Source organism: Triturus cristatus, chromosome 2_2, assembly GCF_964204655.1.
Source record: "Triturus cristatus chromosome 2_2, aTriCri1.1, whole genome shotgun sequence".
NCBI lineage: Eukaryota > Metazoa > Chordata > Amphibia > Caudata > Salamandridae > Triturus > Triturus cristatus.
The window spans coordinates 1036904419-1036931774 of record NC_140582.1 but is presented as its reverse complement, the minus strand read 5'-3'; the positions used below and the strand labels follow the sequence as shown (position 1 = coordinate 1036931774).

Sequence of the window (27356 nt, the reverse complement as noted above, 5' to 3'; positions counted from 1 at the left end):
GCCTGAAACCTATGGTTTTTTCTGTGAAAATATATATATATATATATATATATATATATATATATATATACGCACACACGCACACACACACACACACACACGAACAATTACAAGGATATATTGACATATTTACAAGGCTACACACCAGTCCTACGTTTATGTCTAACCTGTTCCTGTTTTCGCTTCCTAAAATCTGGTCACCCTAGTCTAAAACGAAGTAAGCAAACCATTAAAGTTGAGGCTCTGACTAATGCCGCTAATTCGTGTGCATATAGGCCTGTGCGTGGGGCACATTTGTTCTTCTATTTTATTCGTAGCCCCCTCGTCAGCCCCTTCAACTCGCTGGACGGTTCCCAAATTAGGCCTTGACGGGTTAAAGCGGCACGTCTGCTAGCCTCCACCTCAGTGCCAACCACACAAACAACTGTCGAAACATTCGATGCCTGCGGCCGGCTGGGCAGGGTGAGGGGGTGACGCTGCGGCAGGACGCGCGAGGGGACACCGTCCCTACGCCGAGACGTGCAGCATGCCGCTGCCGCGAGCTCGCCTTGCTGTCTCTCTCCCGCGCTGCGACCTAATAAAGCTATTTTGAAAGTGACCCCCGCAGCCTCAACAGACCGAAAGAGAGAGTGGGAGAGCGCGAGGAGGGAGCAGCTGTTTGGAACCATGACTGAAGATGACGGATTCTGTAGTGGTGGAGGGTCAAGTCAGATTGAGAGATGGAAAAAAGGTCAGCGAATTGGGACATTGCGCTCCTTCTCGTCAACTTTGTTTTCTGGGTTTTGTAAAGTTTTGCGGACGGAGCAGACCGAGCCTGTGTAACAGATATGCTGTTTTGTTTCTTGCTTACAGTGGAAGAGTAGATGGGTGGTGTTCAGGAAGCCCTCCCCAGTAGCAGGTATGTCCATGCTGTGTGGTGGCGGCGGCACTGCGCATGCGCGCTGGGCTATATTTGCTTCAACTCTACTTTTAATAGGCATTAAAAGAACCGTACCCGTCACTGTGTAAGCAGTTAACTTTACAATTCTCTCTTATTTAAATATAAATCCTTTCCCCCCTACTAGTGTCTAACGAGGACAAACCGACTCATATACAGTCGAGCCGGTGAGAGGCCATGCGCTTTTGTTTTGTAATAGAGACAGAAGCGGTTTTCTGAGTGAAATCAGTGCTCAGGATAACGTGGTGACACTCGTCCCTTCAGCATGGCGTCCTGCACTGACTTCTCTGGATTACATAAAGGCTTCTTGGAAGCTGACAAGCTGGATACAAATAGAAAGAGGTTATTGAAGCTACCGAAAAGCGCAATAAAAAAAGTTGCAAGGAAGGCGACAAGGCAGTACTGCGCTGTCACTGCATTCATAATTTCTCACGAATGTTCATCTGGTTCTTGTTTTTAACACTCGTCGATCTTTCCAAACATTCGACCCTGCATATGTGATTATGTTTTATTGTATTGATGCCAGTATATGCCGTGGAGCGCTAGAGGCCAAATAAGCACAAAGGATTGCGTAACATTTGAACAATTACTGCACCTAGACAATGAACATGTACTCTTTTATAAGGAATGGCAGTTAGCAGATATTGAGGTGGATATCTGACTATTGTGTTTGTGTAGTGTGTCTGTTTGTATAATGTCCAAGATCTGTTTTAAATTAGCATGGACTTGCAACTCACCTACAATGGGAAATAGGTTTCAGACTTCCACTAGTTTTAATAGATTTTAACACATATGGCTTGCATGTTTGCATATCCCAGAAGGTGTTTGTCATACGTATATGTGTATGACAGGTTTTTTTTTATAGGTTACAAAGAGAATGATGATTTTGAGCTGTGATAATAGTTTAAAAGCAAGGACAAAGATGGAAACTAGGTAGGGTCATGGATAGGATTTTTTTTCTACCTTATACAAAATTTGATGATTTTGGGAGCAGTCTGGTGCCCATTGCTACTTGCTCGTAGAACCCACATGGCAGCCTGGAATAACTTCGTCGTAGAATTGGCCCAGGAAGGGGACAGTAGAGTAGGTGTCTTGTACGTCCGTATACTTGTAATGCTTGTGCATATACAAACACTATTATTAATGGAGAATATTGGGGAAAAATATGCAGCACACAGAATATTGTATGAAACTCAGATTAAATGGCATGTGGCTGTATATGTTTTACATGAACAATGTCTGATTTAACCCATATCGGCCCTAGTGCTCCCTTCAGGTAAAACAATAATTTAGTGTGGGTTCACCGTATTCAAGTACTTTGCATGTCTGCCAGGCACTCAGCCTTCTTGAAATGTTAGGGGTTGTTCTGCAGGGGGATCATGTTGGGTTACGCCATTGAACTCTGTTCCATATATTGCAATGATGCAAACGTGAATTGCCCTTTCCTTGCTTAAGCTGGTGAATCAAAACCTAATGCACGTTAATTGTTTTTCCTAATTAATAAGAAGAGAAGACGGGACATCAAAGGGGTTGTTTAACGTGTAAGGCGAAGTCTTTTCTTAACATGCCAAAAATTCATTTAGTTTTAATTGACAAAGCCGCACACTCTTCAGAACATTTAGGGACTTTAAACATGGCTTTTGCAGCTGTTTGAGCAAACAGGTGGTTGGGTGCTATCCAAAACATGCATTTTCTGCTGGCGAGAAGTGTACTTCTCTCAGTTCTTGCAAAACGCGCAGTTGTTCATGGCAGGTGACATGGAACTTCGGGTAACTATTGCTGGACGCAGCATTGAAGCCTCCTATGTTAGCAACATAGTCACAGAATTCACAAATCCTGCCCACCATGTATGTTCAGAGCACTTGAAACGAATGACCAGAAATAGCTCTGAAGGGAAAGGAATTCACTCCCACACATATCTCATATGATCCAGAAATCTCTCTCAGCAGACAGTCCCAAGAGGAATGCGCCATTAGCCAGTACAGGCTGCATACCGACCGTGGGCTATATTACAAAACGGTGCACCAGTGCACATATTGAGCAAGTGATCTGTTGAACCTTTTTGTTGCGTATGTAAATTGTAATGACGCACACAGGTTTTGTTCAAGTCCATATTACACGAAGATGTTTGCGTAACTGCAAAAATCAAATAAAAAAAATCAAACATTGTTTTCTTTAGTTGTTGAAAACAATGAAGCAAAGTTGATTTGCACTACTTGTATTACAATCACAATAACACAAGGGGCAAACTGAATGTTATAGTGTTTAGAAGTTCCAGGACCGTATTCCATAAGAAACAGCACTCTTGTTAAATTGTGGTGTAAAATTACTTAGTGGTAAATATTCAGTCTGTGATCATACTCACGAAATTAGCACCAGCTCTGTTTTAGTAACATTCAATTAGGTCCACTTATAATTAGTGCAGCGTTTTATTTTGTTAAAACAAAATTAAGGCTGGGTCTGTAAATCCTTGGTTCTCTACTTTTATTCATTCTTTTTAATCCACTGTTCATTAGCTGCATGGTGATAGAACGCTAAGCCATGGGAGACCCGTTGGTCATGCAGAGATGGAATTATGTTATAAAAGAGGGTCAACAGTGTCGAGACTAGCCCACATGGTTAATCAAGGCTTTGTCACCATACGAAGAGCAGTGGGGGCTTTTGTTTATGTTTACTACGTGCCAGCTGTCCGGCTTTGCAGTATTGGATATAAACAGTTTCAGTTGCATTCATTAATTGAAGAGTTCTCAGTGGTTTGTAGCTGAAGGAATCCGGATTAGAGTGTTGGTTTCAGATGAGGTAGAAAGATTGGTGCAATGCACGTTGGGAAATAGATATTCATTTTCAAGGAGTAAAGTTACGGAGCGTGAAGAGTCATCGGGTGATGAACTGCTGTGAAACAGTGAGGTGTTTAAGACTTGGAGTGAAAGTTGGAAAAGAGAATATCTGTATCTAATCTAAAAGGATTTATAAAGCATTGAAGGGTATCCTGATGGTGAGGGTATACTTAATTTATAGACAGAAGAAAAAAAGACCAGCTTAATAGAGGTCTTGTGAGAAAAGCCAGGTCCTGAGGGCTTTTCGTAAGGTTCATAGAAACGTTGGGTCCTATTTGTAAAGGGTGGGTAGGATGAAGCAAATCCAAAAGAGCTATGATGTTCCTAAGCGAGGCAGTGTAAAAGGAGAAGTGGAATGGACCTAGGACTGACCCTTAGGGGACAACAGAAAACAGAAGACACACTAAGGGGTCAGAGAAGTAGAATGGGAACTAGTCAAGAGATAAGTGAGAGAGGCCTAGAATAGCAAGCTTGGCACCAGTGTAGGGTGGCATGTAGTGCTGAATAGGTTGTCTGAAACAATTCCATCTCAGATTTTTAAATGTAGGAGAGCTAGTTCAGAGGGGTGGGGGAGGGTTAGAAGTGGCTTTTTGACCAGTGACAGGACGATTATCATTGTGAAGCTTTTAGCATGAATGATGGAGCTGAGAAAGAGATTTAGTAGTGAAGCTAGACTGGACAAAACTTTGATAGGACATGAGGTTTGAAGTTGAAGAGCTGTAGGGATCTGGTGGTTTGTATGATGGATTTGAGGACTTAGTATTGAATTGAGCTCTTTGAGCTAGCTCAGAGAAATGAGAATATTCACATGGATTCAATAGATGACATAGAGGTTGGATGGCCGAACTAAGATGGACAGTTTACATTTTTGTACATGTGGGGGTAGATAGTAGAGGGTAGTAACTCAGCGTGCTAGAGATTTTATTGTATTGTAATTGCATTTATATAGCGCTTACTATCCCTGATGAGGTGTCAAAGCGCGTTTTTGGTTGATAGCACACTACTCCGAAACCCATAAAGGATTAGTGGTGAATTAGTATAGTGAAATATGAAAGTCATTTGAGCGGTGGATATGTTAGTCTCTTATTTGTATTGAGAAGGATAGTGGAGGGAAAAGGTTTGCATTTATATAGTGCTTGCTACTCCTGATGAGGTGTTGCAGCACCTTTCGGTGAGTAGTACACTACTCCGTAACTCATAAAGGATTAGTGGTGAATTAGTTTCATGAAATATGAAGTAATTTGAGCTGTGGATATGTTAGTCTGTTATTGGGATAGAGAAGGATAGTGGAGGGATAGAAGAGAGAAAAAGGTTTGCATTTATATAGCGCTTGCTACCCCTGATGAGGTGTTGAAACACTTTTCGGTGAGTAGCACGCTACTCCAGAACCCAAACAGGATTAGTGGAAATTAGTATAGGGAAATATGCTATTAATTTGAGTGGTGGACATGGTAGTCTGTTATTTGGATTAAAAAGGAATAGTGGAGGGATAAAAGAGGAAGGGTCTAGACATTGTTTTTTTGTATGTATAAAGTCTAAGGCGTTCCTTGTGTGTGCATGGGAGTAGTGTGTAAGAGAGTTGTCAGAGAGGACTAGATTTCTGAATGGGGTTCATCTCACAGAGCATTATGTGGGCAGTGTATACAAGAGAGAACTGCAGAGTTGAGTAGAATCAAATATAGTTTTATTCAGAAGAACAGGAATGACCCCATCCAGCATACAAGTCCTGCAACTGTCAACTGACAAGTTGCTTACATTTTTCAGGAATGAACAGTTCCACATTCCAGACCATGTAGCCTAGGAACAGTGAGCTACATTGTAAGGCAGAACGAGGACACTAAATCATCTCCCCCTCAATATCAACTACAGAAAACAAAGCACATTTAGGGAAAACAAAACACTAGCGATGAGAAATACAAAATGTTTAGACATAATCTTGATATCTAGCAAGGCGTGGAATAAGCCTGCAAGGTCTGACAATCTTCCTTTGTGGGACCACATCCAAACGTTCACACACCTCAGTGGGTTGACATTTAGCCACTCTATTTAAGTTCCATATCCTATGGTCACTAGTCCGAATGGCGTTTTTAAAAACCTTAATCACCTTAAACGGTACACTGAATTTCGAACCAGATTTCCCTAAGCGAGGAGATTTTATCTTTACCCAATCACCCACAGAAACAACAGTGTGCTTGACCGCTCTTCTCTCATCTTCCCATTGTTTTCTCTTCTCCTTAATTACTCTCTCTCTTTCTCTCCAACCCTCCACACAATCAGAATTTTTATTGACCAACAATCTCTTAGAGAAGACCCAAAAGGGACAAACGTCTGTATTGGCCACCCTCTTCTTAAATAACTAGAAAAGAGATAAGCCTTTAGAAGAGTGCGGAGTAAACCTGTATTCCCTCACTTTCTTCCTCATGGCAACCTCCCAGTCAACACCAGTTGCTACAGCTTGTTGCAAAGTCTCCTGCAATACTTTTACAAATCTTTCAACGACCCCATTACTTTCAGGATGGTAGAGAGCAGCTTTCTTGTGTTTGATGCCCTTAGAAGATAAGAACTCTTCCACAACAGTTGAGGTAAATTGCACCCTATTGTCCGAAAGTAAAGAAAGAGGAAAACCTTCCCTTTCAAATAGACAATTCTAAAACTCAATAACCACAGAAGATTCAACAGAGCTCACAACCTTAATCTCTGGCCAACGCAAGTACGTATCCATACAAACAAGAACATACTGGTCACAAGATTTGACAGGACCTAAAATATCAATAGCAACATCAGACCAAGGCCCATCAGATTCTTCTCTCACCACCATGGATTGCGTCCTACACTTCAAAACCTTGTCACTACACGCACATTCAGGACAATTCCTATCCTCCCTTTCAATCCAGACATCCATGCCTGGCCACCAATATGCTTCTCTCAACCTCTCCTTTGTCTTGACAATTCCCATGTGACTGGCATGCGCACTCTTCAACAACCTATCCCATAGGATATGAGAGGGAATTAATATGCTGCCCCTCAAAAGAATACTGTCCACAGCTGTCAGCTCATCTTTGACTTGCCAAAAACCCTTCATCTCCTGATCGCAATCCTTCTTCTCACACCACCCCTCCAAAATCATGGTCATTACTTTTTTCAAAAGTTCATCCCTCGCTAAAGTTTCTCTCCATTCATCTTCAAACACAATTCCGTCACTAATTAGACAAACATCCACAACCTCTTCAAATTCTTCACCACCAACGCAATCGCACTCTACTGATTCTTCATCAGCATTGCCCAACCTAGACAAACAATCCACAAGAATATTACTGGCACCTGGCAAATAGGAAATGACAAAATTAAACTCATGTAAGGCAACAACCCACTTCTGAATACGATGTGAAACAAAATCAATTCCCTTTTTCGCCAAAACATCCTTTAATGGTTTATGATCTGTTAAAACCTCAAACATGCTTCCCCAAAGAAATTTCTGCAACTTGCGGATAGCTCAATAGATGGCGAGCGCCTCCCTTTCCACAACAGAATAGTTGCACTTTGCCCCTCTTAAGGGCCTGGACATAAACAAAACAACCTTCTCAACATCCTCAGCTTTCTGAAACAACAGCATAAACCTTTAGAGCTGGCATCTGTCATTAAATAAAAATGTTTTTGGATCAAAACTGCTGAGATCAAAGACACTTCTTTAGGTGTTGAAATTCCTTATCACAATCATCACAATCGGCTAGGGCGGTCGACCTCGAATCTGGGGAACCGGGTTCGAGTCTCGGCAATGACGCTGAATATCCTGTGATTCTGGGCAAATCACTTAATCTCCGCGTGCCTCACAAAAATGAATGTGTCCTCATGTAATGCAACTGGTGCTATGTAAAGCTCTCTAATACCCGATACCGGGTCAAGTTTGCACTATATTTAATGCCGTTAAAAAACAAACAAATTAGACCATTCTAATTCACACCCTTTTTAGGTCTCGCCTGGTGTAGGCTGCGCACATGCGCAGTCTCGCTGGCGAGATTTAATGATTTTGGGTATTTTGTGTAAAGGGCATTAAGCCCCGCCCCTCTTATCCATTGGCTGGCGTCACCGTTTATGCTAAACAGTGGCCAGCCATTGGAAAAGAGTTGGTAGTAACGTTTTTGTTCGGCTTTTTGAGCTGTCCCATTTGAACGGGCTCGTCTGCCTTCCGTGCGTCGTGAAAGGATTCTTATCTTTATGGGGCCATGTGTTTAAACACATGGCCCCATAAAGACAAGAGATCCTCTTTCACTTTCGGGACCGCGTCAAGCTTGTTTATAATCCTCTCTGGGTCCCGACGTGCTGCAGTCAGCCTGCACTGAGGATTCAGTGACATGTTAGCTTCTCTTGTTCGTGCCTGATTCTATTCCTCTCTGGGTCCCGACGTGCTGCAGTCAGCTTGCACTGAGGATGCAGTGACATGTTAGCTTCTCTCGTTAAGTTTTGAAGCAAAACTGGCGAGTGCCTGCTGAAAGGTGGAGGGGCAATTGATGAATCGCCCAGGGTAATCCAATCGGCCAGTTTGCTGGCTCCTAATTGAGTGAGAACAGAGATTGTGAAATGTTTGCTCTGAGTTAAACACCGAATGTCTTGTGCACCAAGTTCTACAGTTTTGGCTAACTCTTACAGTGCGCATATCTTTGTACCCCATATGACGTGCCAATCTAAGCGTAGTTAGCGAACTTCTGACAGGCATGCTGCTGTCTGATGTGTGTGTTCAGTACTGTGTTGTTTTCAGTTAACCTGCTTAATGCATTATGCTGCCTGACTAAGCCACCACTCTCAATGTGAACACATGCTCGCAATTTGCATTTGACTTAATGATGCAGGCGGAGAAACAGGTTAGTCAACGATCACATGTGGCATGTGTACTGTAATGCGGGAGCGCTAGGGATTGAGATCCAGACGTCGTAAGGTATTCACTACCCATCCCCTCCTTAACCCTCTGATTCTTGCTGAGTCAAATAGGAGAGCTTTTGTTCTGCCCCAGTAAGCGCTTTCCTGGCCCGGGTTCGATATCGCCAGGGGACAGAGGAGGCCGAAATACGGACTCTCGCAATCAATCGTGCGCAGCTGTGTGGACCACTTTCTAAGTGCTCATGTGCGGGGTTAACTCCGTGGTCAGCTGACTGCCTCACATGAGGGCAGTTGGATGGATAATCCAGCGGGTGTTATTTTGGAGTGGTTACTGGTTTATTCCTTTAAACGTGGTGGTTTGGGTGGGTGGAATTGGTCATCGCTGTGTGTATTTAGCAGTGTTTGTGTTTCTCGCTGTTGCGCCGTTTGTGCGGGGCCCGTTAAGAGGACCCCGTGTAGCCCGCAATGGAATCCTTGCGCGCCTCTGAGTTTCAGAGCAGGCAGCGCGCACTGCGCACTAGGCACTAATGAAGACGCAGCTGTGGGCGCTGGGCTCTGGCTGAGCCTCTCTGCCCCAGTCCACTGTGAGGCTCGTCGTGCTGGGAACGGCCCTGCTCGGATACCACTGAGCCGAGCTGCAGAGAGGTCTTGCCTGCCTGAGGTGGGAGTGCTGCCTAGCAGCGCCGAAAGCAAGGGCATGCCCTTCCCACAGGTCACCGAGCCAGGAGGCCGTTGCCAGGCCGGCTCCGAGGTTAGCGCTCTCTCGCTGATGCAGTGCCCCGACACCCGCTCAGGTGGCGCTATCTTTGACACTCATGGGCATCTCTGTCGGAAAGGTCCACTCTTTCATGGGTCGTGTTGTGGTTATTTTGCTATGAGGTACATTAGCTGTGGGAGTCTGGGGGTGTGGGTTTACATTATCCGAGCCTCGACTGCCCCTACAGCGCTCTCCCCCATAACAAATGACTTTTCGGCTCTAGTAGAGATGAGAATTTCTTGGCAGGCGGGCGGCCCAGATGGGATCCGTCAGCTTTTAAGAGTTGTTTAGGGTTAAGGAGCAGGATGTTACTGGAATGTAGGGGAACTGCCAGTCCATCTACGTGAAGCACATGGCTTTCTCAGTGCAGTCGGTTTGCTTCTGGACGCTACCCGCCCCCACCCCACGCCACCACTTGTGACAAACACCAGAGTCTATTACTTAGACTTTCCTTAAGGAAAAGGTTGCACTCCCAACCAAAACTCCTGCAAAAAGTAGTGTAGTTCTCCGTTCTCCTGCCTCGGTAATCTAACCCCATAGCACACATTCTCCAAGACACTTCACCCTAGAAAGAAGGCTAAACGAGAGTACACTCCACCGCAGCCAAGCATGGCGATGGATCATATTAAACAGATTCGACATAAAAGGCACGTGTATCACTTCTCTGCCAGTTGACACGGCCTAAATGTTCTTTATCACAAATGAGGATACAAAGTCATGACTAGCATCCATTTTTTATTTCTTCATGTTATTTGCTAACGGAATGCATCTTGGTTTTTTACAATTTGAGTTGTTTTGATGTGGATTAAGACAATCACAATATTGAACACGGTACCGGTTCTTCACAAATGAGGCTTCTCTAACATTACAGAAATTAACAAGCATTGGCATAGCCAATAGGTCTCGCCTTTGGGACCTTATAAGTATTTACTTATGCAGCACAATATCCTTGATGCAACATCAAGTGTTGCATGGCTAAACACTTATACGGTCCCAAAAGCGAGACCTATTGGCTATGCCAATGCTTGTTTTAAAAGGTCTCTTAAATGTCCAGTCACACCAGCAAAATTGGGACAAACTTGTGGCAACATTCTGCCATTCCCAAGAATTTCAAAAGTTCTTCTTTGTTCAGTGGATTCCTGAGTTTGCAAATGGTCTCTATCAACACAGCTTTGGGCTTAATACCATTAGCAAACACTTGGTGACCCAAATATTCAATTTCAGCCACTTCAAATTTACACTTATCAGTGCTTAGAGTCAATCCAGCATCACACAACTTCCTCAAAAACAACCTCCACCTCTGATCATGTTCTTTGGAGTCCACACCAAACACCAGAACATCATCCTGATCAATTTTAACCCCTTCAACACCCTTGAGATTGTGTTCCATGACTCTTTGGAACACAGAGGCCTCAGAGATCAGGCCAAAAGGCATTCTAAAAAATCTAAAGGTACCAAAGGGCATGATAAAGGCCGTAAGATTTTGAGAATATGGGTGTAATCTGACCTGATGGTAAGCAGAAGTCAAGTCAAGAGATGAAAAATGCTTCGCCCCACCAAGAGAACACAACATTTCGCTGATGTTAGGCAGAGGATAGTGATCTACCACCGCTGCCTTGTTGAGCTCTCTCAGGTCCACACAAAGCCTGGCCTCCCCATTGCTCTTGCGGGCCATAACAATGGGAGAAAGCCATTCAGTTGCTTCAACTTCCTCTTTGAACCCAGTGGCTTTTAATTTGTCTACCTCAATTCTCATATTATCTTTCACCATAGAGAAAACACCCCACCCTTTTGCTACCTGGGGAATAGAACCAGGTTTAATTCTGATGTGATGCACATAGTTTTTAAGACACCCCAGTTTGTTTTCGAACACTTCAGGAAACTGACTGACCCAGGTTTTGCACTCTCTCCCAATTTGACTAACAGATGGTATGTCTTTCAAACACACAGATGGGCTTTCATTGGGATCTAAAAAGACATGTATGTTGCGTTGGTGAACCCAGCTTATTAAGGAATCACCCTTCATAGAAACATATACTTTACCGGTAATGATTCTGCCTTTATAATCAATTGTTCCCCAAAACCATCCTAAGAAATCAATAATTTTACCCCCACACCCTCTTGGTCTTATGTCTGGCTTCAACAAAGTGACTTTCTTCAACAGATATTGATCAAAGAACTTCTTTGGAATCAAGGTCTCTTTGGCCCCAGAATCAAATAACATTTTCACAGGTGCATCGTTAATTAATACAATATCTATGGGACCTTCACCACCAGATCCTTTGACCTGACAGATGTTGACTTCTTCTATCACTTCCTCAAATAAATGTACTTCTCTAATTTTCATTTGATCTCTACCAGACCTACAACATCTAGTAAAATGACCTTTACGACCACATGTACTGCAAGAAGCTCTCCATCCAGGACAGTCTTTGAAGTTTGCCATGTGGCCTGAGTTTCCACATCTGAAACCTTTACTCTGGAAATTCTTTGAACGGCTAGGTTTAGACTCAGTCTTATTCAAGATTTTGCTACCTACTCCTTCATATCTGTTCTTATCTTTGTCTTTATTCACTTTCATGACCAAACCCTGGTCTTTATCAGATGGAGCACTTTTCTGGATAGTTTCCAAACATACTTTTGAATGCTCATACAGTTTTGCGATAGTGACTACCTCGTGCATGGAGGGATTATCCTTCTGCCACAAACTGTCTCTTGCTTTGTCAATGCTACAAACCCAACATCATCTGATCCCTGAGACGCTCTTCTAAAGATGCCTCAAAATTGCATGTCGAGGCCAACTTACGAAGTTCCGTAATATACTGTTCAACAGATTCCTCTCCTTTTTGCATTCGCCTGCCGAAGTGATACCTTTCTAGTACTGTGCTCACCTTTGGCAAATAATGTAAATCCAATTTTTTAATAGCGATCTCAAACTCATTCATACCAGATGATTCGCTATCTGAAAGATCAGGAGTGATGTCCCGCAAACACGAGCATAGTGGGTGAAAACCTTTTTCCATTTCAACCAGGGTAGATTAGGCTTACCAGGAGACGATAAAAAGAAAGTTGGAGCAGGAACATTCTGCATGCTTAAGAGATTAAAGCAACTTTGTATTAATGAATCTCACTTCTTGTATCAAAACTCGTAAATGTAATTTACCACAATGTGCCCTAGTATATATGTGCACCATGAACCAAAAGTGATCGCAAACATAAAATGAGCATAAAACTCAAGAGCTGTGTGTATTAGCGTTGGGCACACACAGTAAAAATGAAACAAACAATTTCTTTATATATTTAAAGGGAAAGGGTGTGTTTTAGACAACAAAGTGGTCAACAAGCAATTGAAGCAAGGCTGTGCGCATCAGTGGAAAGCAACCAAAACGCAGACTGGTAATATGATGTTGCTAGAACGATTCCTGAAAGCTGTGCGCATCAGCGGTGCATAACCTAGATAAGGTTTAATGACGCAACCATGTGCATTTTCGTTGACTTGAACGCTGTGTGCATCAGCGGTGCAGAACTCAACACAATTATGCGCGTTGGAATTATTATTTTTAAAGCTGTGCGCATCAGCGGGGCATAACCTAGATTAGGTTCAACGATTCCGCTGTGTACTTCAACAGTACAGCTGTGCGCATTCGTGTTATCTTGAGAGCTGTGTGCATCAGCGGTGCGGAACTCAACACAATTATGCGCATTGGAATTATTATTTTTAAAGCTGTGGCATCAGCGGTGCAGAACCTAGATTTAGTTCAATGATTCCGCTGTGCACTTCCATAATACAGCTGTGCGCATTAGTGTAATGTTGAAAGCTGTGCACATCAGCGGTGCAGAGCCCAAACAAAGATGGCCACACGTCCTCCGTGGTGTAAGAGCGAAGCGTAATTGATGACTTCACTCACGCGGAGACGGCAAGCTTGCGTCCGCCTGGCGTTTCCAAAATATCATGGAAACAGTCAAACAGGCTTGCGCATAGTTAAACAAGCTGGCGCATGCTGACGTGCCCAGACTTCCTCACAGCTGACACGTAGGATACTTAAAAAAGTACTTACATTAGCACCCGCGTGCTAGCGTGCCCAGCACTCCTTACAGCAGCTGAAACCGGAAACAAAGATGAAGGTGAAACAGCGGTGCTGCCGGAATCAGGCAGATGGAAACTCGCAAAACTTGTTGAAATCAGAAAGTGTACATTTGAAGATGAAGCACTGCTCCTTTGAACAGGGATGAAGACGGAACAGCGGTAGAGCCGGAAGAAGGGAAATGATACCGCATCAATCCTGTTGACATGAGAGGGCATATAGTTGAAGAATGAAGCACTTCACGTAGTCTGGATGGTGAACAGGTAGGCTCGCTATGTTGGGGTCGAAGAAGTATGTGTAGGTAGTTCCAGTCATCGCCAAATGTAAAAGAGAGAACTGCAGCGTTGAGGAGACTAAAATATAGTTTTATTCAGAAGAGCAGGAACGACCCCATCCAGCATACAAGTCCTGCAACTGTCAACTGACAAGTTGCTTACATTCTTCAGGAATGAACAGTTCCACATTCCAGACCATGTAGCCTAGGAACAGTGAGCTACATTCTAAGGCAGAATGAGGATACTACACAGTGGTGCATGCTGTTGTATTCAAGATGGCATCCCAGGCTTCAAGTAATGAGACAGTAGTTCTCTATAGAGTGACATTCTGTCACAGTGTGAGTTTTGAAGGGAGCAGTGATACTAGTAATGGTTTGATTCATGGTGCAATTTTCCAATTTTGGGTACAACAATGGAAGAGCCACCTGTTGCATGTAGTGTGGGGGAGTTGGTCTGCTGAATGAAACATTTAAGGACGAGGTACAGCACAGTATGCCGGTGTTAGTGCTCCCTATGAGCAGGCTGATAGTGTGGTAGTAATTCCACCAACCAGAGTTACCGTTAACAGCTCAAACAGTATCTCTGGGAAAGAAAAAGACACTCTATTACGTGTTAGACTAGGAGGGTCACAAAGTTAAGAGGAATTACCAGGGGAACAGTGGCGGTTGGCAGAGAACGGGGATAGCAGGGTGGGGGTAGGGAGGGGAAATACATAAAAAAAAAAAAAACCTTTTAAACGGCCGCCCTCTTGCTGCTCCTCTTCTAGGTGACGTCCGAACCAGAAAGCAGCCAGGCTTCCCATAGCCAGTCTTGTGATTGGTTTGAGCACCGTGGTTCAGCACTCAGATGGGGACTGGGGGTCTTTGCATGTTCCTCACCAGGCTGTGCGAAGTGTGCATGACTGTTTGGCCGGGCCAAGATGGCTGGCCAAGCAGTTATGCACACTTGGAGTGTGCAAACCACTCCTCCCCTGTGACCCCAGCCCCACACCGCCCGAGCCCCGTAGCTAGGAAAAATAAAATACTAATACAAGGTTATCATTTAATTTTAATTTTTTTCTGCTCTGCGAACAGTGGGGCAACGTTCCTCCACCTTAGCAGAGCAGCGCCCCTGCAGGGGAATAGGAATATACCCGAGTCCCATCATTATTTCTCATTCCTGGCCTGATTTTAACACAGACATTTTTGCTGCTCTGAGCAGTCATAGTCCACAGATGAAAACAACCACGTCTGTGGGATTAGAGTGTTACAAATATACCTTTTCAACAGAACATTAAAAAGACTGAAGCACTTGTATCTGGTGTACAGGATACACTGCTGTAGTATGGAGCAGTTAGCTGTTAAGTAAACACCATCAAAACAAGAAACCAAAAAGCCCAGGGTCGCTAACCACTAGCCACCACCTGACGATTAAGCACACAGTGATGTTGAGTCAAATCAAGGGGGCATAACAGATCAGAATTACTTCATTCTTTATCACCTCGAGTTGCTGTTTGGAGGTGGAAAATGATACAGTGGACCGGGGTGGGGGTTGGACCCCCCCAGCCATTTATTGCCCTCACAGCCCTTTCGGTTAGTGATTCCCCATCATTATCCTCACCTCAGAAGGCTGATAATGTAGTGTCGCATACCCATGCATAGTCAGGTTTCTTTGTCCCATATTTTACCTCCAGGTGCAACAGCGTGCACTTTCATCACCTCCACCTGTCACTTCAACAAGGTAGGGTCACCCACCCCATTCAAGCTCATCGCTATATGTCGTATCCTTAATACTGTAGCCTGGTCTTTGAATTTGTTAGTGACCTTCTTGAACCTAAGCATAGAAAATCACCCAAAAAGCAAGGGTCAGTTGTGCAGTTAGGTTGTCTGCGTGTGGCATTATTTGTGAGATGCACCACTGCTTTCCAATATCCTTTTAGGTTCAGGCAGTCCCACACCATGCAGAAGACATTTGTTCCTTCCACGCTACACCCAGGGCATTGTGCTGTCATTCCTGAGTAAAATGTATCGATTTTCTGTGATATGACCCATGTCATACACAAATAAATAATACAGAATCATTTTGAATCTAGTTTTCTGTGAAACAGTTCAAGCTGAATTCAAAATATGCCCCCAGTCCTCGTCTTCAATGGGTTTGTCTAGCGGCATTGCTCATTATTTTAAAGTTTTTCCAGGTACCATTTAGAGTATTTACAGACCGCTCAGTAGAGTAACAACATTACCCTAATGTATATGACACAGGTAAGAGCATTTCTAAATCCCCCATCTTATATTTCTGCTGCACCATAACAATCGGTGATCCATAAAGCAAGAAATGTCCCTTGGGGATCTCTTAATCACGCTGTAAGTCGTGGTAGTCATTGAGAGTCCTGCTCTTGTAGAAGTCACCCTCCACCTTGAAGCCTCTCTCTTACGAAGCCTGTCTTTAACATCTTTCTCATCCACACTAGATACCCGTCAATCCTGTCAATGAATTTCTGGCATGCAGGGATCTGAAGTATGCAAAAGTGATAAACAGGGTGCCCAGCACTGATTGAAAACCTGTAACAATTTCTAACAGCTAACCATTGTGCTCCTGGGTTTCAAGAGCAGACCAGTTAGAACCTCCCTTGTGGGAGCGCCACTGTTTCCTTTTTCACTGTGTCTCTTGCGGTTGCTTAACCACTGTGCTGCCCAGTTGGCAGGGTATGCCCAGGCGTGAGTCCCTTGCTCACTTTGCCATTGAATTCAAGCTAGCCTGGCTGAAGAGGGGTGTTACCCTGAAACCGGTCCCAGGATGCTTGTTACCGGTCCAGGGAAGACATGGTTGGCAGTTTGGGCTGGACTGTTCCCATAAGGCACAGTGCCAAGACTGATTTGCATATAGCCGTGTCTGAACTGGGGTGGCAAAGTGAGCTAAAGAATGATGATGGATTCAACCCAAATCTGTGACTGGGGGTGAGTGTCCGAAAAGTTTCAGCGCTCTGTCCATCATCTCCTTGTGTTTGCTTTGTTCCCCCTAAGTTGGCAGGGTATGCCCAGACGTGGGTCCCTTGCTCACTTTGCCACTGGATTCAAGCTAGCCTGGCTGAAGAGGGGTGTTACCCTGAAACCAGTCCCAGGGTGCTTGTTTCCGGTCCAAGGAAGACATGGCTTGGCTGTTTGGGCTGGACTGTTCCCATGAGTCACAGGGCCAAGACTGATTTGCATAATGCTGTGTCTGAACTGGGGTGGTGAAGTGAGCTAAAGAATGATGATGGATTCAACCCAGATCTGTGACTGGGGTGAGTGTCTGAAAAGTTTCAGCGCTCTGTCCATCATCTCCTTGTGTTTGCTTTGTTCACCCTAAGTTGGCAGGGTATGTCCAGACGTGGGTCCCTTGCTCAATTTGCCACTGGATTCAAGCTAGCCTGGCTCAGGAGGGGTTTTACCTTGAAACCGGTCGCAGGATGCTTGTTTCCGGTTCAGGGAAGACATGGCTTGGCAGTTTGGGCTGGACTGTTCCCATCAGGCACAGGACCAAGACTGATTTGCATTTAGCTGTGTCTGAACTGGGGTGACAAAGTGAGCTAAAGACTGATGATGGATTCAACCCAGTTCTGTGACTGGGGGTGAGTGTCTGAAAAGTTTCAGCGCTCCGTCCATCACCTCCTTGTGTTTGCTTTGTTCACCCCAAGTTGGCAGGGTATGCCCAGACGTGGGTCCCATGCTCACTTTGCCACTGGATTCAAGCTAGCCTGGCTGAAGAGGGGTGTTACCTTGAAACCGGTCTCAGGATCCTTGTTTCCAGTCCAGGGAAGACATGGCTTGGCAATTCAGGCTGGACTGTTCCCATGAGGCACAGGGCCAAGACTGATTTGCATTTAGCCTTGTCTGAACTGGTGTTTCGAAGTGAGCTAAAGAATGATGACGGATTCAACCCAGATCTGTGACTGAGGTGAGTGTCTGAAAAGTTTCAGCGCTCCGTCCATCATCTCCTTGTGTTTGCTTAGTTCGCCCAAAGTTGGCAGGGTATGCCTAGACGTGGGTCCCTTGCTCACTTTGCCACTGGATTCAAGCTAGCCTGACTGAGGAGGGGTGTTACCCTGAAACCGCTCCCAGGATGCTTGTTTCCGGTCCAGGGAAGACATGGCTTGGCAGTTCGGGCTGGACTGTTCCCATGAGGCACAGGGCCAAGACTGATTTGCATAATGCTGTGTCTGAACTGGGGTGGCGAAGTGAGCTAAAGAATGAGGATGGATTCAACCTAAATCTGTGACTAGGTGTGAGTGTCTGAAAAGTTTCAGCGCTCCGTCCATCATCGCCTTGTGTTTGCTTTGTTCGCCCTAAGTTGGCAGGCTATGCCCAGACGTGGGTTCCTTGCTCACTTTGCCACTGGATTCAAGCTAGCCTAGCTGAAGAGGGGTGTTACCCTGAAACTGGTCCCAGGATGCTTGTTTCCAGTCCAGGGAAGACATGGCTCGGCAGTTCGGGCTGGACTGTTCCCATGAGGCACAGAGCCAAGACTGATTTGCATATAGCTATATCTGAACTGGGGTGGTGAAATGAGCTAAAGAATGATGATGCATTCAACCCAGATCTGTGACTTGGGGTGAGTGAAAAGCTTCAGCGCCCCATCCATCATCTCCTTGTGATTGCTTTGTTCGCCCCAAGTTGGCAGGGTATGCCCAGACGTGGGTCCCTTGCTCACTTTGCCACTGGACTCAAGCTGGCCTGGCTGAAGAGGGGTGTTACTCTGAAACCGGTCTTGGGATGCTTGTTTCCGGTCCAGGGAAGACATGGCTTGGCAGTTCGGGCTGGACTGTTCCCGTGAGGCACAGGGCGAAGACTGATTTGCATATAGGTGTGTCTGAACTGGGGTGGCGAAGTGAGCTAAAGAATGATGATGCATTCAACCCAGATCTGTGACTGGGGGTGAGTGTCTGAAAAGTTTCAGCGCTCCGTCCATCATCTCCTTGTGTTTGCTTTGTTTGCCCTAAGTTGGCAGGGTATGCCCAGACGTGGGTCTCTTGCTCACTTTGCCACTGGATTCAAGCTAGCCTGGCTGAAGAGGGGTGTTACCCCGAAACCGGTCCCTGGATGCTTGTTTCTGGTCCAGGCAAGACATGCCTTGGCAGTTCGGGCTTGACTGTTCCCATGAGGCAGAGTGCCAAGACTAATTTGAATATAGCTGTGTCTGAACTGGGGTGGCGAAGTGAGCTAAAGAATGATGATGGATTCAACCCAGATCTGTGACTGGGGGCGAGTGTCTGAAAAGTTTCAGCACTCCGTCCATCATCTCCTTGTGTTTGCTTTGTTCTCCCCAAGTTGGCAGGGTATACCCAGACGTGGGTCCCTTGCTCACTTTGCCACTGGATTCAAGCTAGCCTGGCTGAAGAGGGGCGTTACCCTGAAACCGGTCCCAGGATGCTTGTTTCCGGTCCAGGGAAGACATGGCTTGGCAGTTCGGGTTGGACTGTTCCCATGTGGCACAGGGCGAAGACTGATTTGCATATAGCTGTGTCTGAACTGGGGTGGTGAAGTGAGCTAAAGAATGATGATGGATACAACCCAGATCTGTGACTGGTGTGAGTGTCTGAAAAGTTTCAGTGCTCTGTCCATCATCTCCTTGTGTTTGCCCATTGCAATTGGGCAGTAGTGTAATATAGTTTGAAATCTGGAACCGCCAGTCCTTCTTTATCTGCGGGACGACATAGTTTAGGCAGTGCTCTCTGAGCCCAATACCAGTCACAGCAGTATATTGCCAAGCTTGCAGAAGATCACCCTCAGGATTCTTATTGGTTGTGCCGTAAAGTAGTACAAAGAATGTGGTAACACCTTCAACTTAGATTGGGTCTGTTGGTAACTGGGTACTGGTTGAGGGGGGTGAAACCCTACTCAAGCAACAACCACAGTTCCTGTCAGCTTGAAGTCATAAGCGAACCTCAAATTAACCTGTGCTTAACCCTTTGGGAGCTTGGCAAAAAAGGTGTCAGACTTAACTTAGAGACAATGTGTAAAGTATTTATGCAGCACTTCAAACAGTAATAAAGGGAAAACACAGTGCAAGAAATATCCCACACCCATTTAAAAACATAGTGTAAAACATAATACATTATGTGACACCAAAATGACAAAAATCCAATCAGTAGAACTGGAGATAAGCAATTTTAAAGTTTAAATTAAAATGGTGCTTAGATGCACCAACTGCGATTATCTGGTCAATCCGCTCCAGGGCAAAGTTCAGGCTGACCATGATCGAGCACGGACCGAGTACAGGGACCAAGTTAGGCCCGCTGAACAAACTACCTTAAATCTTGGTTGCGAAGCGTTGCGAGATCCCACGTCGAGGATACATAGTACAGTGGCGGGTTTGAGGAAGCAACAGGCTGTGATGCGAGGTCGTGCATCTGAGATGCGTCGCACAGCAGCGGTTCCGAGGACGCATTTGAGGGGCTTGCAATGTGAGGTCCTGCGTCATCGTTGAGGAGGCTGTCGAAGGATGCCTGCGATGCTAAGTCCTGCATTGGGGATGTGTCGCGCAGTAGCAGTTCTGGAGAGCTGCGGCCTGCGATGCAAGATCCTGCATCGGAGATGCGTTGCACATCGGTGGTTATGACACTGACCTCTGAGGTTTCTCGGGTTAGGAGCAACAGGCCTGGTGTTAGGCAAATTACTTCCATTTTAACCCCAGGGCCTGTACCCAGAGGATGAACAGGGAACAAGGGTGAGTCCTCCCTCGCCCTGCGCCTCCTTCTGGGCTCCCGTACTCTCCACTTGGGAGTGGTTCCTCCAGAAAACTCAACTGACAGGGTGCTCTGGGCGGCCACCCCTCCCAGCTCTCCTGACACCAGGGGGGGACTCAATCCCCAGATTGTAGTCTCTGGGCATCTGGAAACCAACTATGACCCTCCTCTGAGTTACCTTCCCACCCCACTCCAGGAAAACCAGTGCCATGGGGTGAAAAAAGTCCTGCCCCTGTACCTTATTTACTCTACACACCTGGGTGGTGCACTGCTCTGTAGAAACCAGCCTTTCCACAACCATGATCTGGCTATCCCCGGTATCCCTCCAAGCATTGGCAGCGATCCCATTCACGTTCACCTGGTGAAAGTCACAACTTCCACACTCAGGGATCACCAGCTCACCCTCTGAGTCTATCTCCCAGCTAAGAGAGTTCATGTCATGGTGTAGGACCTTCTTCCCCCTAAGGCCACACTGGCCAATCCTGAAGAATTCCTACCAGTAGGGAATTTCTTGGGACAGACAGAGCCCCCTTGCTGGTGTCTTAACTGGTAGCACTCAAAGCAGCGTGGTTGGAAATAGGGCACCCTGGGCCACCGCCCACCTGAACCTCTCCCCTGCTTCTCAGAAGGGGCTTGGGATCCCTTTCCCCCCACCTTACTCTGGTACTTGTCTGGGTCACCTTTGCCCTCCCTCTCACCCTGCTTAGGGGAACTGAACCACCCTTATTGGACTCACTCCCAGGTACCTTCTTTGACACTCTGGTATTTATCCAGAAGTCAGCCTCCTTTCCAAGCTCTCTGGGGTCAGTGAGCTTGCTGTCAACCAGGTGCTGGCGTAGCTCTACAAAATATGTACCGAGCTGTATGTGCTCTCTCAAAACAAGATTGTACAACCGAGTAAAATTATTCACTCTGCTTCCCTGCACCTAACCATTCAGTGCCCTGCTGGTGTGATCAAGAAAATCTTCCCAAGACTGATTTTGCATCTTTTGGCTATCCCTAAATCCAATGCGGTACTCCTCTTGGGTGAGCCCAAATTTGCTAACAAGTATAGCTTTCGTGGGGATGTCCTTCATCTGGTCTCCCAGCTCAAGTGTAAGTAAGGTATCCCTTCCAACTGCAGGCATGTGTTTCCAAAGTGATACTCTCCAATACTCTTCTGGGACCCTGTGCATCATTAGGGTCACCTCATTGGCAGAAAATCATTTGTAAATATCATCCCTTACCACAGAGTTAGTTACCAGCTCTTTAGGTATGTGAACCTTCTTGTCCCCCTCAGACACTGCAGGTATGCTGCCACCATTGTAGTTGGACTTTTCTTGTCTAGCTCTGATGTCCAGCTCTCTGAGATTTAACTCATTAGCCATTCTCCTTTTGTCCAAGGCTCTCTCAGCCTCCATGGCCAGTTTCTTTTCCTCCATCTTAAGTCTGGCCATCTGCAGCTTGCACTCCCTTTCAGCCTTGGAAGGACACACTGCTTTCTGCTGTGGGAGCAATTTTAAATTCAGGAGACCACTCATGCCACCCCACCTGTGTGCTGCATGTCAGGAAATGCACCAGGGTACTCCTCTTGCCTCTCCATATCCTCCTACTCATCTTGGTCCTCTGCTGTTGTCAGCAACTGGTAAGCCTCTGCCCAGGCCTTCAGAGCTTTCTGAAGCTTTGGTGTTTTGGTGCCCTTTTTGGCTGAAAGTCACCTTTCCTTACAGAACTTCTTGAGCTCAGCCAAAGTGTAGCTTTCCAGGTTGATGAGCTCGAATTCCATTTCTGCACGTATGGTCACAGACAGTCAGCTAAAATGAAGGTGAATTTCGAAAAAGTAAAAGAGCCTATCAAGGAGAATTAAACAGAAAATGGTATCAAATTATTTATCTGGGCTTTTTAGTGTAACACAAAATCACTGTCTGGCACTGCACAAACACAAGCCCTAATCGAACTGCTGCCACTAATGTAGGAAATTGGGTTACTGGTTGTGCGGGGTGGAACCCTGCTTAAGCAGCAACCACTATTTGTGTCAGGGTGAAGTCACAAGCAGACCCTATATTAAACTGCGCTTAACGCTCTGGTAGATTGGCACAAAGCAGTCAGGCTTAACTTAGAGGCAATATGTAAAGTATTTATGCAGCACACAAACAGTAATAAAGTGAAAACACAACAGAAAAAAAATCTCACACCAGAATAGACAAACAGAGTAAAATGTTATAAATTATTTGCCACTAAAACGACAAAATCCAATTAGTAGAACCAGAGATATGCATATTTTAAACATTTATGTAAAAATACTGCTTAGAAGTACAACGCGCCAACTGTGGCTATCTGGCCGCGCTGGACTGGGACAGAGTCACAAGTTCAGGCCGACTGTAATTAAGCGTGGGCCAGGTAGAGGGATCAAGTTAGTTCCACTGAACAAAGTACCTTAAATCCTAGTTGTGGAGCGTTGTGAAATCCCTCGTTGAGAATGTGTCACACAGTGGCAGTTCCCAGGGTGCTACGGGCTGTCTTGCAAGGTCCTATGTCAGAAATGCATCACGCAGTGGCGGTTCCGAGGAGCTGCATGCTGCGTTACAAGGTTCTGTGTCAGAAATGCATTACACAGCGGCGGTTCCGAGGAGCTGCATACTGCGTTACAAGGTTCTGTGTCGGACATGTATCATGCAGCGGCGATTCTGATGCAGAGCTGCAAGAAGATGCGTTGCGCTGCATCTGTTCTGCCCAAAAGACCACTGCTGGGCTGGCTAAGCACTTTATGGCCCACTTGCAAGGGTCGAGGACTGGGGTGGTATCATTTGGGGGGCAAGACTCACAGCAGGCAGAGTGCAGGTGGTTGGAGACTTTTCAGTCCCTGAGGCTCTGATCAGGAGGCTAGCCAATTAGCCCTTGGAGCCACTCTGGTGGTCCTGGGTTCAAGATGCAGGTCCAGTCCTTCTAACTCAGGCAACACAGCAGCAAGGCTGCAGGACAGCAGAGTCGCAGGAAAGCAGAGTACCAGTCCTTTTGCTGCAGAGTAGCAGTCCTTTTTGCAGCAGAGCAGCACACCAGTCCTTCTGAGTCTACCACAGGTCCAGACGTGTTCTTAAGAGTTGGATGTGAGGGTCCAATATTTATACTTGGTGCCACCTTTGATATAAGAGAAGGTTCTGGAGGTTTCCACCCCCAGAGGTGTTTGGAATTGTGTGCCTTCCTGCCCTGTCTCCAGTTTGTCTCAAAAGACTAGTTTGAAACCCTTTGTGACTTTGCTGAGGCAGAGCCTTTTTTATGTGCTCGTTTGTTTGCTAACTGCTCCTTTCTCCATCAAGTCAGAGATGGCCCATCCTGCCAAAACCTATTCCCTCTTTGTCTCACTATCTTGGAATAATACACAAAGATCACCTGCCAGCTAAACCTAGCAATGCGAGCCAGGATATAGGCTGCACACACCAAATGGTTAGGACAAGAAAATGCAAACTTTCTAAAAGTGGCATTTTCAAAATTGTGATTTCAAATCCAACTTAACATGAAGGGTTTTAAATTACAGTTCTTTAGAAACCAAATTCGACATTCCTACCGGCTCCCAATTGTTCAAATAGTTTTTCCACTACCAGGACATGTAAAAGGTAAAAGTACATTTCCAACTTTTTAAATACACAGCACCCTTCCCCATGGGCTGTTTAGGGCCTGCACTAGTGGGGCTTATGCGTATTAAATGGAAGGTTTGCGCCTGGAAAAAGGATTATTTTTCCAGGTCGAAGTAGCAGTTTAAACTGCATATACAGGCTGCAATGGCAAGCCTAATACATGTTTAAAGGGATGCTTAAGCGCAATCAGTGCTGCATGCCCACTAGTAGCATTTAATTTACAGGCCCTGGGTACAGGTAGTATCATTTTACTACGGACTTATAAGTAAATTAATGGTGCCAATTGGGTGTAAGCTGATTAAACTATGTTCAAGGGAGAGAGCATAAGCACTTTAGCACTGGTTAGCAGTGATATTGAGCACAGAGACCTAAAGCCAACAAAAGCAAATTCAGCAAAGACAGCAGGAGTAAGGCAAAAAGTTTGGGGCTGACCCTGCGGAGGGCCAAGTTCAACAGCGCCACTATTCCTGACAGTGACAGTGGCAGAAATCTCCAAAATGTAACTCCACACCTCATTGACACCAGTGCAGGTTATTTTCCGAACAGTAAACTTGCACTCCCAGATAACGGCTCCAGACTCAATTTATGACAGACCCGCAGAAATCCCTCACTCATCATGGGGTGCAGCAGGCAAATGCTGTACTTCTTCCAGTTCACCTGGAGCCCCAAGTCATTTCAAAACATCTTGACAGCCCGATTACTCTGAATGTGTGCATCTCTCAGCAACAACAGCATATCGTCCACAGTGATATCTAATAGGTTATGTTGTCTACTGTGAGACCCCCATTTGCAGCGTTTTCACAAATTGCTCCATCGCTTTTGTGGACAGCCATGCTTTGCGTTTGGTGTATAGCAACAAGGTTCAAATAGTGGACCGTGCTACTTGACCCAGTCTGCACATCACGTCCTGTAAAAGCTCCCAGCTTGGCGTGCCAAAAGCTTTTTCAGTATCTTCCTGTAATTCTTGTTCTCCCCTGAGTTTTGGCACCAAGCTGTCCATGTCTCAGAGGAAGCATCATATAGTCATGAACTAATTGCATTCTGGGATGAATCTGCTCTGATCACAGTGAATCATATCTGGCATCAGCAAGAGAAGCCCATAAGCCAATACTTTACTCAGGATGTTATATTCAGTACTGAACATCAATAGGGGTCTCTATATGGCATCACGTCTGCTTGGTCCCGCTCTGGTTTGGGTAATGGTACTAGTAGGGCCTAGCTTGTTGTGAGATAGGGGCTGTTTGTGCAGTGCAGTGTAGTACTGTACAGATCTGCCATCCAAAGGCCTAACAGGGCAACATATGAGAAGTTGGATTAGACTGGGAGGCCATCAGAGCTGGGTGTTTTATCTCTGGCCATTTCCTTAATTGTGGCTTTAACTTCTGCTTCTGATACAAATGCCCATAGATCTTCCAATTGTTCAGGGAACAAGGGCCACCCTACTCACAAAGAACCAGGGTATCTATTATATAACAAGGGAAAAATGGTTCCTGTGGATATTGTATAGGATGCTTGGTAATAGCTATGCACAATGGCAAATGTCATAGGTCAAAAAGATGCTGAAAGAGAAAAACAATTGTACTGTATGCAAATTAAAGACCAAAATACTGTTTGTGTAAATATTACAACTGTATTATATTGCAGAAAAAGAAATTGCTCGGTGTCCCAATTGACTTGGAACATACATAACAAAGAGTGACAAATTGTGATATACAGCAAGGTTTCATAATGTACAATCAGATACAGTTGGCTCCTCTTGTTAGTTGGTGCAACTGTCTGCATATCTCACACAGATCTGCATCAAACCATTTTCTCTTCAATCACAAATGGCCTGATTCACAAAAGGTTAAGTTACGCTTTTTTTCAGTATTGCATTTTAATAATACGTTTATAGGCTTATCTTTTTATGTGGAGAGTTCCCACCGACTGCAGAGTCTCCGCACTTGTAAACTTACTATTAAAATGCAGTTTCGTAAATACTGAAAAAGTGTGAACTTACACAAACGTGTAGGTTTAGCTTTGTGAATCAGGCCCATAGTGTTATGATAAATTCCTCTATTAAGTTTCCCAAAAGTACCTATAGCAGATGTTTACATTTCACTTCATGAAATTGTCTGTTTTCAAGGCAAACTGATTTTCCTCAACTTATGGATGTTTTATTGCTGGCAGTCATCTGTGTTGAGCTTCTCATAAGCCTGGTCATCCAGCTTATGCATGAGAAGGCTGACAAGAGGGAGAGCTACTGGGGCAATAAATGGTCTCCACAAAGAAGAACATTACAGATTGTGGTCGCTCTCAAGCGGTCGCTCTCAAGACATGGCTTGATTAGAAAATTGAGGCACGTATTATATAGAATGCATGATACAAATGTATGAATATTAATTAAGTGTTCCACCCAATCTGCCAGGTTACAAGAGCAGGTTGGTTTAAAGGACAGCCACTGTTGAAATACTGGATTTGTATAGTACTCTCCTGTATAATGTGGTAGTACTGCACATGAACTGTGTTATATGATATGTATTGTAGTGGGTAAGCTGAACATTCTGCTAGCTCACACAGTATTCTAGGAACACTAGCAGAATGTTCAGCTGCTCTGAGAATGTTTATGTTAAAAATGTACAGTTGCTCTGTACTCTGGTGGAGTGGAATTGTTTCCTTGGTCCTCCACAGCCGTATAGTCTTTTGGAAATAAATCTTACCTGTGAAATCCTATGCATCCGGCGTCTTTACCACTGTTTATAAACTTTTAAGATCAAGAATCATGATTCCTCTGTTGTCTCGCTTTGTCGTTATTGTCTGAAGCTCTGGATTTGCCACGCAGTGTTATCTACTGACTAATATATTCATCACTAGAGACATCAAGCGCAATTTTAGTGTTAAAATCTCTGCAACAATTACGAGACCTTCCAGACACTCATATGAAATTACTTCACGTAATACTTTCAACTATGATCCAACTTCATAGTTGAATTTCTTCCTGATTTATAATCACAATTGGCAAGCATCAAATTTGCATAAAGTGGATATGGTGTGCCAGGGTGATTCATTTATTCTACACCCATCGTCCAGATGGATGTTAATGGGGTGGAGTGATGGACAGCCTCACAATACTCCCTTTGATGTCTGCCATTGAGGCTAGTGCTGGATGTGTGCTCCTTTGTTGCTACTAACAAGGTCCTACATTTTTCAAACCCTTCCAACAGGGATGAGCCATTACAACCAGCATCTCTGCAGCAATAGAGTTGGGGACTGTGCAAGTTCTGTTTACAACAG

At 45.1% G+C, this 27356-nt stretch overlaps 1 protein-coding gene across 2 annotated transcripts in view; it reads left to right on the top strand.

The window, feature by feature from the left end:
- Positions 1–459: 459 nt before the first annotated feature.
- DOK7 (docking protein 7) overlaps positions 460–27356 on the top strand; it is a 463238-nt gene continuing 436341 nt past the window's right edge. For both annotated transcript variants that reach the window (XM_085642491.1, XM_085642490.1), the window contains exons 1-2: positions 460–730; positions 853–898. In XM_085642491.1, coding sequence (XP_085498617.1) covers positions 677–730; positions 853–898 — 100 coding nt within the window. In that variant the 5' untranslated portion in view covers positions 460–676. The remainder of the gene's footprint in view (positions 731–852; positions 899–27356) is intronic.